This window comes from Dermacentor andersoni, chromosome 5 (assembly GCF_023375885.2).
Source record: "Dermacentor andersoni chromosome 5, qqDerAnde1_hic_scaffold, whole genome shotgun sequence".
Classification (NCBI taxonomy): Eukaryota; Metazoa; Arthropoda; class Arachnida; order Ixodida; family Ixodidae; genus Dermacentor; species Dermacentor andersoni.
Window position 1 is genome coordinate 184,013,087 of NC_092818.1, and position 14,794 is coordinate 184,027,880.

At 44.9% G+C, this 14,794-nt stretch overlaps 1 protein-coding gene across 1 annotated transcript; it reads left to right on the forward strand.

The window, feature by feature from the left end:
- Positions 1 to 1,155: 1,155 nt before the first annotated feature.
- On the forward strand, positions 1,156 to 5,413 carry LOC126531718 (uncharacterized). Its single transcript, XM_050179400.3, has 2 exons — positions 1,156 to 1,311; positions 4,077 to 5,413. Exons 1-2 carry the CDS (start codon positions 1,188 to 1,190, stop codon positions 5,315 to 5,317), a joined length of 1,365 nt encoding a protein of 454 aa, XP_050035357.1. The 5' UTR covers positions 1,156 to 1,187; the 3' UTR covers positions 5,318 to 5,413.
- Positions 5,414 to 14,794: the final 9,381 nt, after the last annotated feature.

Below are 14,794 nucleotides of genomic sequence, written 5' to 3' on the forward strand. Positions count from 1 at the left end.
CCACCCAAAAACCTTCTTTGATCCCGCCTTTGACAGGTTTTTATTCTCCTCAGACCCGAGAAGGCGACATATGCTCGGATTAGATGCTGCGTGTTGATATTGACTAGTGCTTCCACAATAGCGGCCCTTAGGGAGTCTTTAGCTTAGGGTGGCTGTTTGACAGTATCCGTTACATTTACGCCTCCACGCACAACCGGGCAGCAGACTGAAGTATTGCGAACTGAGATGCCACATTGAGGGTGACGTGGGCGCACAAAGTCGGTTAGCCACTTCTTGGTCGTGCAAGCCTCGTGAATGGAAGGGACTCTATTAGTTAGGAGTGGAACTTGATAAATTCGTGCTCAGAAAGCCTGACTGTTGATTCTCCCGCCTGAAACTGCACGCTGCACAATGACTATCATTGGCTTTTCACGCCTTCTCATTTACAATAGCCTCCTCCTGGACATAGGGAAAGTGAACCGCCCGATAACGTCTGACCCCAGGCCTATTTTTTTTGTCACACGTGACACTTGGCCACGAGCTCTTGCTTCACCCAGAAAATAAAAAGAAAATGTCCCAGTAAAAAAAAGCGGTGATCTTTGAGTCACTGTGGCCTGCGTGTAAAAAGACAAGGAACGCATACGACTTCATTTCCTGCGTCAGATTGGAAGCTGCTACCGAGATATTATTGCGCTGTATTATTGACAGAGGGATCAGTGAAAGGACAGTAAAGCCCTTAGGCATAAATACCGATAATATTAATGCTTGGGGTGTTTCCAATTTGTGTACTTGAATACCTCGCGTACCCTTAACATATAGGCGCGTTTCTGGCATGGTTGCCATTACTAAATTCAGGTATAGTGAAAGCGCGAGAGATTTCCCTAGAAAAACCAGCTGTAGGCAAATAAGTAAGGGTGAAGCAGACAAAGCAAGGTGAATTTCTTGTGCTCCATGCTTTGCAGCGGGCCTTTGTGCTTGTAATAAAACCGGTCTAGAACGCACGTCGCCGCAGTCTCGCAAAGTCAAAGCAACGCCACAGTATAGTCCTCGGATACAATAGACTGCAGAAACGGCAAATGAAAATGTCCTGTCTGAGTTTTACGAATGCCTGCATTGTGTTTCCCTTGGCATAATAAACCACTGTCTGCCCGTGCCTCCACAATTATTTCGTAGCTGAGTGAACACCGACCTTGAAAGACGGAACCAAGATGTTTTTTCGTGACCGTCGTACTCAGCGGGCGGCACTCAAAGTGCGTTCAGCACTAGTCGTGATGTCAACACTCGAAATTATTTTACTAATATGCGGCGTATGCAACGTTCAGGCCATTGGAGGTGACGTATTACCTTTGCATTTTTAAAAGGAAGATCACATTCAGGAGATGCTAGTGTCTTTAGGTGGCGCTGGATACTACCTGTCACATCTAGATGTTTCTCCCCGTAGTTGCAGTTGCAGCAATCATTAAGCTTTCTTCAACAATGCCGACTGACGCAATGCAATATAAAGATCGCTGCTCTAGCTTTTTTTTTTAAATCTTAAAACTGACGCATTGGGTTTAACTTTACAAATTAACACTGAGGCTGTGAAAGACGCCGTAAAATGAAGTGCTTTGGAATAATTTTGTCCATCTGGGGATCTTTAACGCGCATCCAAAGCACGGCATGCCTGGGCGTTTTTTCAGCATTTAGCCCTCATCAAATTGGCAGCCACCGCGTCCAGAATTAGGACCCGTTAACTTGTGCTTACAGCTTAGTAAAAATGACACTAAGGTAAACCGTCGACCCGCGCAGCAATACTTATGGGTACACAAACTAAGCCAGATTATACTTCGAAGCTTTGCCTGAAAGGGAGGCAGTCACTACTACACGAATTAATTGATTCAATAAATTTGCATTGTTTAGCTCTTGATTTAATACGAAGGAGGATAAAGGGAAGAACCTGTCTTGAGAGGAGAAGGCACGTTGGAAACAGCACGATCTACAATCGGTCCAAAATTCCGGGTTTCCTGGTAAAAGCCACGAGATCTAGGGTTGTGCTACATTTTTCTAATCCGCCCTCCGGTCGGATGCTTCCATTGTAAATCGGGAACTCGGGCAGAGGTGTTTCTTCGCATAGTTGTGTGCGCCTGAGTACCACATGAGGTGTTTTGCTACTGGTATAATAGGATGGGTTTGTGCATGAGACTTGTTTTTTTTTCTAAGCTGGGCGCGGCTTGTGTGTAACCATTGGCGTAGCCATCATACTAGCATATGTGCTCTGAGCAGACATCTGCGACATCTAGGAATCATTTTAACTTGACCTTCGGGTCTGCTGGATAAGGTTTCGCTGATGTAGTGTTTTTTGTTTGGGACTCTGCATCGTGGTTGTCTGGTAGTAAACATTCCAGCACTTAGTATTCTTCGGTGCGGCAGCTCTTTCCTCACTGAATTATCGACTGGTACGTGAATAGAAAAAAAAAATTAAAATGTAAAATACCAGACAGAAGATATTTAGCTTGCACACCTGGTGCACCGAAGGCTTTACAAAAAACAAATGAAGTCGTAAATAGCAAAACTGAAGGCAATGCTTAATGCAGACTCTCTAGAAACTTCCATTCTTTACCACAGTCTGCGTGAGTATCTTGTTAGAAATGAAGAAGTAACACCGTTAAGATGTTATTTAGTGACAGTGGGAGAGAAATTTCCGCACGACATCCGCATCAGAAATCAACATTCACGCCTGAAAATTTTGGTGCGAGGGAGGGGGCATGTGTTGCGGAGACACTACGGTGTAACACTGTTGCTGCTTTTATAAAAGGAACTGTGAAGTCCTGCTGCTTCTATAAAAGAAACAATGTACAGGCGCCTTTAATCTAAGCTGCAACACGCTGCCGGTGGTCGAAGAGCTTCGAGACTGCACGGTGGCGCCGACATACGAAACATTGGAGCACTAAACATCGCTCGAATTACTACTGGTAGTTATTATAGCACTTTCCAGCCAAGCACTTTAATTCCAGAGGTATAGAGACTGTCATGTATATTGAGTTTTCTACCTGCACTGAACAATAAAATATCTAGTAATATATAAGTAACATATAACAACGTTGGTTATTTTCACGCGAAGAAAAAAAGACCATATGTGACAAACGCGTTGCGTGGGTCAGTAGTGATACTTGATACCCTCCCTTTAGCCCTTTACAGACAAAAGACCCACAGAAGACAATTGAAACATGGCTCTATTTTTGCAAGCAACGACTTCTATTATACTAAAATGCAAAATACTGAAATTCACCTTGTGTTTTTCGGTGGTAGCAGGTAGTAAAATATTCGTGCGCCAACATTGAGAATATTAAATTGTAGATGCCGGCAGTTACGCCTGTATGTAGCTAACGTTAGCACAGCTGTCATTAGAAAACAAGGACGAAAAGAAACGCTTTGTAAGATATGGTCATAATAGCTACAGTGCTATGTCGTCTGATCTGTGATAAACGAATATTGTAAGCTTTATATTTGTATCTCGCACCGTGTTTTTTTCTTCATTTTCTTTTGTCAACAGCTTGGCTAACGTTAGCTGGGATGCACGGTGTGTGTCAAAGGGGCACGACACATGCCCTCCATTCTGCATTTAACAAGAAAAAAACAGTGAAATGATTACCGAACAAAAAAAAAAAAAAATGAAACGTTTTCGTCTTTGCTATGCGGAAGTCATATCGACATAAATTTTTTTTTGCGCTCTTTATATGCTATGTTTGCTGTGTAAAGGGGCCACTGTGGGCGTTCGCAAACGTTCACAACGTCAGGTACGGCATACGAAAATGTAGCTCAAGCGGAAAGCTCGTGCTGATGATGACCCTTGAAAAGTTGTCATCTTCTTTACTATACAGCTGGATTCAGTCGAGATTCAAACGGACAATAACAGCTGATGTAGGAATTCGGAATCAGCTACATGCCGTGATAAAATTGAAAAAGAAATGGCATGAACACCTATGAGTGACGCACAGCCAAATCAAAGAGTGAGAATCATAAAATAAAAAAAATTCTTTAAAATACACTGACAATTGCACCAAAATCACGTAAACATTTTGTGGAATTGTACACTAACGCTGTTTACTTCATTACAGAAATGCGAGAAAGTGGCGTCTACTTGACACTATCGTCCTTCAGTGACCATGGAATTTTACCCTTTTTCGAGCTGAACTGGTTCGGAATACCACACAGATACATCGGACTTGTATCTATCATGTTGTCGACAAGGAATCCGCCACAAAGTCCTTCCGATATTCTCGCCCGCCAGCCTATCAAAAAACCCACCGAATCGTACGTTACACGTATCAAAGCACCGAACTTCAACGTCACTACTTTGATGAAAGGAAAGTGCCTCGGGTACTGGGCCCTTGTAATGGAAACATCGGGAGATGTGAAATCGTCGAGGCCAGATAAAGTGCTGTATTCATCGTGCTTGACTCCTCAGCCTCGATGGATGAGAGAGAACTGTGCTGCCCTGTCTACGATCAAGCTAACCGATATGCTAATCCCCGGAACGCACAATGCCGGAATGTACAAAGCAGGGTACACACACCCGCACGAACAGTTGATATTTAACCAAGATCAAACCACCTGGCAACAGCTCGCGTACGGTATTCGCGGCCTGGATTTGAGGGTGCAGTATTGCAACGGCGACTATTATATTACCCACGACATTATGCGAGGGCAGCCGACTGTACGGCAAGTGCTAAGGGAAGTTCGTAAGTTCGTGGAAGAAACGGGGGAATTGGTGCTCTTGGATTTCCACAGGTTCCCCAAAGGTTTCGAGCAAGAACGCAAGGTCGCCACCACACGACACGATAAACTTGTGGATCTCATTGTTACAGAACTGAAGGGTGTGCTTCTGAAGAGGTTCGACTACTTGAAGACAATGGGCGAAATATTAGGGACGTGTAGGAATGAAGGGAGAACGCAGGGCGGTGTCATAGTATTTTACAATTCCAGAGACTACCATGGACCTTACCAAGAGTTCTTGGCTCCCGGAGTATGCCAGAAGTGGCCTAACGCGCAATCCAAGGAGGCGCTGATGGAGTACCTAAAAACAAAGGCATGTGTGCGCGGGGCCGGTTATATGGTCGCTATAATGGCGGAACTCACACCAAAATTTCCCAAATTCGTTGTTAGCACACGCAAGTTGGCAGAGTGGGTAAATCGCGACATAACGGAGCTTTTCAGGCGCCAGCCGCAGAAGTACTCGGGCATTATTGCGACAGATTTTTTTCTTGGGAACGGTTTAATTGATGTTGCAATTGAAGCCAATCTGTTGAGGGGGCGCCAAATGTTATCAAATGAAATGTTTGGTCAACGCAAGAATTGAAGTATGAGTGACATGATGCAAACAAAAATACTTGGGAGCTATTTTGTATGTACGAATGCCAATGCTCTGCTACTTCCAAAAATGTATCAGTAGCATTGCAATGCGAAGACGTCTGTACAAGACGGAACTTATAATGTTTCTGCTTTCGCTTTTATATACGAGGTACATGAGTGTCTACCTTACGTTCCAGTCGGGTAATACTTTTGCCATGCTAACCCTCACAAACTTTGACTTGTTGCCTAACGTGCGTCCTACAACAACTTCGTACTCTTGTAGTTTGTACGTTGCCACGGTAAAGAAAAGCAAACTTCTGTTTTCCCTTGAGCCAGGACTTTAACAAGGCAAATACGGTGTGCCTATATGACTTTCAGGCATTTATGGACATATACAATGACGGGCTGTGACCGATCAGAACTTCACTTCAGTATAAAATTGGTAACAAGTATGAATCTGTTTCGAAAACTACCCATGCTATTTTGAAGAAAGAAATCGATTACATCAAAACTATTCATCAACTCAAGTAACTTGGCAGCGCCACAAGTGTATATACAATAAAATACATTTTTCAAAAGGTATTGTGTCTTTTTCAGCATTTATCAATAGGTTGGTCAGTGGTAACCAATGAGTGAATGTTAAGTGTGCTGCTAAGTGTCTCTTTTTTAATTAATAATTTTCACTGGATGTCATAGAGTTTTCGAATGGGGGTGTGGAGACGAGGAGATTGGTCAGACCATCGTCATTTATTGAGGTGTTTCGAGGCAGGTCATGAGCTATGAGAAAAAATAAAGAGACAGTGCATGGGTTGTCGTCGCACCGTCCTGGAGATCGCTTGGTTCTCTGCGTGTACCTCGCGTTGCGTCTCGAGCTGGTGGTAGTAGAGATGCCACATATGTTCCCCACCCAACGCGAACTTCTGGAGAGCGCGAGGAAGAAGCATGCACTATACCGTGGAGGAAGGAAAATGATAGGAGGGAGCTTACCGCAACGCGATTGAAGCAAACCTGGTGGCCGCACACATGATCGCACGTCAAAGTTCGCGGTTGCTTTTAGTGTTCCCGCTCTCCAGGCAGAGCCACGGCAGGGCAGCTGAACAAGCGCACACCGAATTAAAAACTACTGGCATAGCTACTGGGAACCAAGCGTCTGAGCAAATCTTGGTTCTTCCTCCGCGATCTCGACGGAAGAGGTCACGTGTTGGGCCCCCACCGTGGCTTCACGAAGCGTTCACTTGTCAAGACTGGCTGCGTGATGTAGTGCTCCTTGCTATATATTTCCTTCATCCATGTACTATACTCCGTCCCTGGTATCAGGTGCAGCGCTATCGAAGCTACGCAAGAAGTTCGGTGTTGAAAGCGTATCACTCTGCGCGTTCCGTCCATGCTTCGCTGCGCGCCAACGGCATTTGCTCGCACGGGCGTGCACGTGAAGCTGCCGCGACGGGCTGCCAATAAAAATGCCCGAAAAATAGCGCAGCCATAAAGAAATTGACCTGAAGCAACATGATAGCCGTATACCATACAGTGTTCGGTGTTTCTAAGGATTAAATTTTTTTTCATTCAATACTGAGCCTATATAACGAACAGGGCCCGTATTCACAAACAGTTCTTACGCTAGTAAAGTTCGAAAGAACAAGAAGCGTCCGACAGGGACAGCAAACATATTAAAAGTAGTTCGTGAATTCGGCTCCAGTTTCTGACAACTGTGATCGAGAACATTGAACTATTACCAAGTTCGGACGCAGCCACCAAAAATATCTATCATCCACAACGTTACACTGTCTGAAACGGAGCACAGAAAAAAGACAATGACAGAAAAAGCGTGGGAAATTCAAGGAAAAGGAGATGGTGCGAAAAACGTTGTCTTAACGAGAGTTCTTATAAACAAAGTTAGTGACATTTGTATGGTTAAGCAGCATGATTATTTACAGTCTACGTACATGGTCGGCAATTATGTGTGTCCGTCAGAAAGTCCAGGTGGAGTTTGCGTTGAAGTAATGGGGTCGACCATAGTACTCTGGTGGTCATGGCTGAGAGTGGCACTGCGGGCGAGTGTTGCACGGCAACGAGCCACGAAGTGTGTGAAGGAGGCAGACGCGCATGCTTGAGGTGATGTGGGGTTGTGTCGTCAGCGTTGGTGTTCCTACACTGTTGTGAGTAGCGTTGGCTCACGACCATGTGCGCGTGTCTGAGTGCACACCATGAAGTGAAGTGTGGTCTCGGCAGGGCAATGATGCCCATACGTGGTGTCACTGAAACCCGTGTTGAGTTGTGGGTCTCGTCGGCACAGTCGATGGTTACCAGTTTTCGGAAACGGCATGCAAAGGGGTGCCTTGGCAAAGCTTGAGACACCCTGACGAGCGCGCTGAAAATGCGGTAAGGTATTGTGACGTGGACTAGGTGTTGATTGCGGTGCTGTCGGCGCCAGAGTGTCGCACGCATTGTTGGGTGAAGCTGTGCCGCTCGTGGCGTCGGTGTCATTGCGACCAAAACGCGTGCTGTTTGGTAACTCGTGCGATGGTTCGTCTTGTGCGCTGAGGCTTAAATATGAGGACGCACCGTGGAGACTACAAGACAGGTACTCAACCGTGCGAGAGTAGTTGATGGTGTGCGTCTGGTCGCTGTGACACGTCGAACACAACCTCGCTGGAAGTATAGTAATAGTTGAAGTTGCGTGGAAACTTCGGCGTGTCGGAAATGCGTAGTTCAATGGGCACTAATGACATTGGTCTGCAGTCCACGCTTTGAAGGTTGTTGGACAGCGAAGCTGTAAACGACAACTAGAACGATTACCCATTGCGACGTAGGTTGAAATTACTCACGTGGCGACATTCAGGTGCACTTTATCTAATTATTAACTTAACCTAACGTTTCGACGGCCTGCGACTTGGCTTGCGCGGCTACTTCATGCACCTACAAACAGTGGACTACAGCTAAGAGAAATTCACCGCGCGTCGTAAGCACACTGCTCTTTAGGAGTCCCCACTAAGCGTAAACGTCCCATAGCACTGTCACAACACAAATCAATTGTTAAGCGGGTTCTTCTTTTAGTACGTAAGTGTAGTTACGTCGCTCCTGACTTCGTATGCTACAGACAAGCTGCCACGGCCCTGGCGGCTTGCGCAACAGTAATTCTTACCTCTAAACGTATGCGGAAAGCGCTACGTGCTTGTATTGCATGTACGCGCAGGAGCGTCTTATCAATTATGTGATCCGGATGCTTGTGTTGAGCTTGTTTTTTATCAAAAAGTATGCTGTTCTGTATGTTGTACGCATGATTCCAAAGAATATATGCATTGTCTGCTTCACTTTGCTGAGTGCTTGTAGCCTGCACCTTACGGGAGCATGAGCCATTGCATTAAAGGGCATGAGTCACTGATAGTTTTCTGTCGAGGTTACGCCACAAAGAAATCCCGCGATCCTAGCCATAGACTGCTTCGCTGTAAAAGGTGGTGATGGTTGAGCGTAGCGGCAGATCCTTCTGGCCAGTGAAAGTTGAGTCTTTGATTAGCGCGGTCTGCGCAGACTATCTGCAGGTATTGGTTATGTTCTGTTGGTCTTCACCGTCAGAAGTGCGTCATCAAGGCGGAGGTCGGGGCTTGACAGGGAGTCGACCAAGTGAAAGAAAGGCACGCCAGACCGCGGGTGGTCAACGCTGCCTTCTTGCTGGCGCCGGTGTGTAGCCGCCTTAGTGTGGCCCACGAGTGAACCTCAGCGGCATTGAGGCAACCCGTGGTAGAGACCGAAGTTTAAAAGGCGCTGGTGCCTTGAACAAATCTTGAAGCGCACCGGAACACAAACCAAACTTTACAGTTAACGAGACAGCACATCGCTTGTGCGTTTTGGTGCGCTTCAAGATCTGCTCAACACGTACTTTAACCAACTAGCTTGAGTTGCTCCCTGGTTGCCTTCTGGTGACACAAGTTCTTTTGGGTGCTGCAGCTGAACATCTTTATAATCGGTCGTTATGGTGGGGGACTGCGTCGGAAGCGTGTTGCCTTGGTAAAGCGTGGAAACTGTACAGGCGTGACAATGACAAGACCGGGGTGCAGCCTTGGCCAACTGGAGCTTTCGTATGTGTTGCCGGGTACATTGTGGAAGCTATAGAAAAGTCTGGTGGAGGACCACGGTTGGACGCGAAAGCCGGCTGAAGTGACGAATTGCGAGGAGTAATGGCTGTTGGGGGAGGACTCGACGTGGCTGGTGCTGTGATGGAGGAAAGTGCGCGGATTCTGGCTTCACGCAACGAGAATGGGGTGTGGCACTGTCGGTTCAGATAGGGCCGGCATGAATGCCCTGAGTGCGTCATAAGCCTGTGGCGTTGGAGGTAGGACATCAGGACGAAGAGCAGGAAGATGCACATCTATCATGATACGGTGCTGGTCCTGCTGCGATGTGATTGCATGGAGGCAGAATACTGCCTCGAGCTTGAGGAGCCAGATGATCGGGCTTCCGGGCGAGAACTGCGAGAATGGTGGTGGCTCGAGGATGCAGCTCCCCGGTGCGGCAACAAGCGAAAGCATCATGCTGCTGACGTGCGGGTCACCAGTGTGGATACGGCGACGCTGGTTAGACCGCCTTCATTTACGTGCTTAGGGAGTTCCGATGCGGGGCATGGGCTCTGAGAAGAAATGAAAGAGATGGTGCAAAGTTGCGGCCACACCACTACGGAGCGCACTTGGTTTGTCTGCGAGTGCCTCGCGTTCCACTTCGAGCTGGTGGTGGTGGGGTTTGCCACACGAGCATTAAGGGTGTGCAGAATGGTCTACCAGCTGCGGCGGCTCAGTGGATATGGTGTTCTGTTGTTGAGCAAGAAGCCGTGGTTTCAGGTGTCAGCCGAGGGCTGAGGCATCTCTATGAGGGCTAAATGTAAGAACGGTTGTTTGTAGATTTAGACGCACGTTAAGAAATCGCAGGATTTCAAGATTTACCCGGAGTTTTACATTAGCGCATTTCTCATAAATGCGCTAATGTCTGGAACTTCTAATCCAATGAATGAATGAATGAATGAATTATTGTTTGAATTATTAGTGATTATAATCAGTCGATTATTCGATCAATACATCATTCAGTTTTCAAAGGATATTGGTGTTGCATGCGCCACACAGCAGGTGCACCTAGAAAAAGGAGAAACGTGCCCTTTTGAAACTAAATTATGCTTTGTCACTGCATCGCAACTTTACTTATAGTGCGATATTTTGTGTTCATATTTTCTCATTATTACATAATTTGCAAGAAACTAACAAAACACCACACTCTGGTCTATATGTTGCTGAACTCTGAGTGACGTAGTGACAGCAACACTCACGATATTAAAATCATTGTTCGGGCCATAGTGATCTGAAAGGTGTCTGTTGGTAATAATTATTGCTTGAACTAAATTGCAGCTAAACATATTGGCCATGAGAAGTGAGTGTTAAAAGACATGAAACAAGAAATCTATAAGGACGTTCAATGCCAAGAAAGACGATGTTTAGAACAATCCGCAAGTTACCCATTACTTCAACGCTGCATGTGCACGGCGCTCCTACGGTGCTGCAGTACAATAGAACGTTGAAAACCTAAAGGACATGTCCAGTCGTTACATATGAATGCATTGTGCTACATATGTGACAATAAAATGGCGTGGGACCCCGCAACCATGCCATTGTTTTACGAGAAAAGCAAACTTCGTGCCTATGCCGCTAGGTTTTAAGCAAATGGTCGACATCGGGCGTGTATGGCCACTCACGGAGCTGTGCGCTGGGTGCGAGCCATGAATACTGCGTTGTTGATTATTTTTTTGACATACGCTTTTGGCAATGAAAATATTTCTCCAGGTGAAGTCTACTACATATGATTTTGCTATAATTGAGGTATTCGCTGTTGTTTCCTTAATGCACAGTAATGCACTTATAACGTTCTTTCCAGTTTATTGGACTATCTGTACTTTTAAAATTGAGTCACTGCAACTGAAACTTTTTGTGTCTGTTGGTTATACTGAGAGAATGCACTTGTAACGTATTTGTCCGCATGAACCTTAATGCGATAAAAGCAAATTTGAAATTTCTAAACATTTCCACTTTTATGCTGACTCGGATTTTCTTGACTGTTCATCTTGTTGATATGTTTTTGAGTCAGATGATTAAATCTACCGGTTTAGGAAGCTTGTTGTAGGCCAGGACGAAAGGGGCTTAGCCGAGGGGCCCGATATTTATTATTCATATTATGAGAAGCCAACAAACAAAGTCACTAAGGAAAACAGGGGAAATTATTCCTACTTAATAATTGAAATAAAGAAATGATAAATCAATGGCACCCTATTGAGAGAGCATCGCACGTGTAATTCGAAGACGTGGATCGTTGCCCACCTACGGCAAGTTGTCCCCACTTTCATTGCGTTTAATTTATCATTTCTTTGATTCAATTAGCAAGTACAAATACTTTCCACTATGTTTTCCTTGGTGTCTTTGGCTGTTCTCGGCCAGGCATTGTCCCTTTTCATATGCGGTGTTACGACTCTTACCACGTGCAATACTACGTAAATTTGTAAGTTTCTATTAAGGCTTGAGTTGGCGTCCCCGTCTCCTTAATGCGTTTTCCTTGCTTCTGAACAATATTTGCGCAATAACGTGCTAACTTGAAGTGGTTGGTACATTTCTGAAGAAAACAAGTAACAGTGCTGGACAACGCTGGACAGCGCTATTTCAGTCACGTCCCGTTGTCCAGCGATGTCACTCGTTTCCTTCAGACATGCACCAACCAGCTCAATTTAGCACGTTATTGCAGCTTACGTCCAGCACATCGGGCGCCGGTATACCCTGCCCTCTTCTTCGCTCTTCACTTCTGTCAGCGCTTCGCTTGTCTCAATCGCGTCCCGTTGTCCAGCGCTGTAACTAGTTTTCTTCAAATATTTGCGCACTGACTCGAAAATACGAGCGTATTTTTTGAAGAACAGTACATCTCAAACATATTGCTGATAATGCGCTATAGCAGACATCTTGAGCATGTGTTTGGTAGAGCGACAGAACGCATACTTGAGATGTGGATGAAATGCTTCCAGTCGAAAGTGTTACATTGTTTCAGTCTTTTGCCCACAATGATGGAAAAGGAAAGAGTCTGGTTTATTTGCTACAATTACCCAGCGTTCACACATTGTTCTATTAGTTTAGTCATAGATTGAAGCAAGCGCGCGTAACTTGCCATATATTTTTTTTTTTGCAATTGCAGGGGGTCTAGAATGCTAAGACGTTTATAACAGTACTTCGTTTAGATTCGAAACGAATGACTTTTACGCTTCTTGGCTCTGTTCATGTTGACCATCCTAATTGCTTTTACGATATTGAGAAATAATTCAAAATGCCGACTAAAACAGCCGAGAAACCAACTGAAGCTTCCTCTTCGACAGGACTATCTGAGCAATTTTGAAAATTCTGGCTGTGGGGAAGTTCCCCAAGAAATTTAGGGCTCTGCTTAAGTTTTTAGAAGTCCTTATTTGCCTAAGGTTACCACAGTAAAATGGCACCGAACTAAGCAAAAAAAATATATATATTTGGTCGAAAAACATGCGTCATTTTTCCCAGAAATGAAAGAATGGGATTATCAATGATTTTATTTATGAAACAAATGGTAGGGTTTCATTTGCCAACTTTTAGTTGTGCTTGCACTATTGATACAGTATGTTACTATTATAAATGTGTAGCTCTTGTATATTGACTTATACAGACGTAAAAAAGTTGCATAGCGCTACGACAATCTTCAACATACATAGCCGTTAGCATTTATGTGAAATAAATGCAGTGAGAAATACGGCGAGAAAGAGTTTTTCCGCATCAAATACATGAATGATAAAAATATCAAGTAATTTATTCAGCTGAAGCACAATACAATCTGTTTTGTTTCAGAGATGAGAAAATCGGGCATCTACTTGACAATATCCTCCTTCAATGGACTCGGCAGCTACGGTTACTTCGAGATGAACTGGTTTGGCATAGGAGAAGAATACATCGGAGAAACGTTCAACGCGCTAACGACGAAAAATCCACCAAGAAGCCTGTCTGACATTCTCTCTCTATGGGCTATCCGACGTCCGAGTGGCAGATTCACAACAGGCGTTCTAGCCCCAAACTTTAACATCAGCACTTTGATGAAGGGACAGTGTCTCGGTTACTGGGGCCTCATAATGCGACAAAGGAATGTATCGGCAAATGACAGCTCACGGGATTTCGAAAAGCTAAAGAGAACACAGGGCTTGAGTGAGAAAGAGAAAAAAAGCCTTGCCCTTGTATCCAGTCTCTTGCGCTGCTTTCCGAAAGATGTCCAGTCACTAGCCAGCCCTACTTCAGACTGTTGAAATACTTTACTCTTCGTGCTTTACTCCCAAGCCTCGGTGGATGCGAGATAATTGTGACGTGCTCTCTACCCTCACACTGATGGACATGCTCATCCCAGGTACGCACAATTCCGGAATGTACAACTTGGGGCTCACCCTACCATACGAACATCACGCTTATAACCAGGACAAAACTGTAAAGCAGCAGCTAGCATATGGAATCCGTGCCTTAGAGCTGAGAGTGCAACACACTAATGGAAAATTCTATACTACGCACGACAGAGTTCGGGGATGGCCTACCATACGGCAAGTACTCCAGGAGGTTCGAGAATTTGTGGATGAGACCGGTGAACTGGTGCTTCTGGATTTTCACAGGTTTACGAAGGGTTTCGACGAACGATACGACAATGTGACTGCACGCCACATTGAGCTCGTACAACTGATCGTTACAGAGTTAAACGGTGTGCTTCTGAAGAAGTACGACTATTTAGGAAGATTGCACCAAATCTTTGGTGAATGCAAAAAGGAAACAAAGCCGCAGGGCCATGTTATTGTGTTTTACAATTCGAAATACAAGAGCGGACCTTATGAGGAATACCTGGCGCCATTAGTAGTGCACCGGTGGCCTAACGCGCAAAGCAAACAGGCCCTCATGGAACACTTGGAAATAGAAGCGTGCATTTCGGCAAGTTGCAATCTTATTTCTATAATGGCCGAGCTCACGGCGTCATTTCCTAAACTTATCGCCGGGAACCGTCAAGCGGCACAATGGATTAATTACGACGTGACGGAATATTTCAGGAATCATCAGCAGAAGTGCTTTGGGTTTATTTCTACAGATTTTTTTCTTGGTAACGGAATTATTGATGTAACAATCGAAGCAAATCTTCTGAGAGGAGGCAACGGAAGAATTCTCAAACCATCTCGGAGACATTATGACTGTAACATCACTGGTAACATTTGAAAAAAGAATGTCAAAGACCATTTCAGACTATTTCTTCCCTTCACAAAAACACATTTCGTAGAATATATGTAAGTTTCTACTTCGCAGCTAATCGCAGTTACCTTTATATGTGGCAAAGTTTACATGGTTCTTGCCTTGTTTTATAGTACTCAATACAAACACTTTACTTATTTCGCATTGAACAATTGTGCTTATTTCGCGACTGT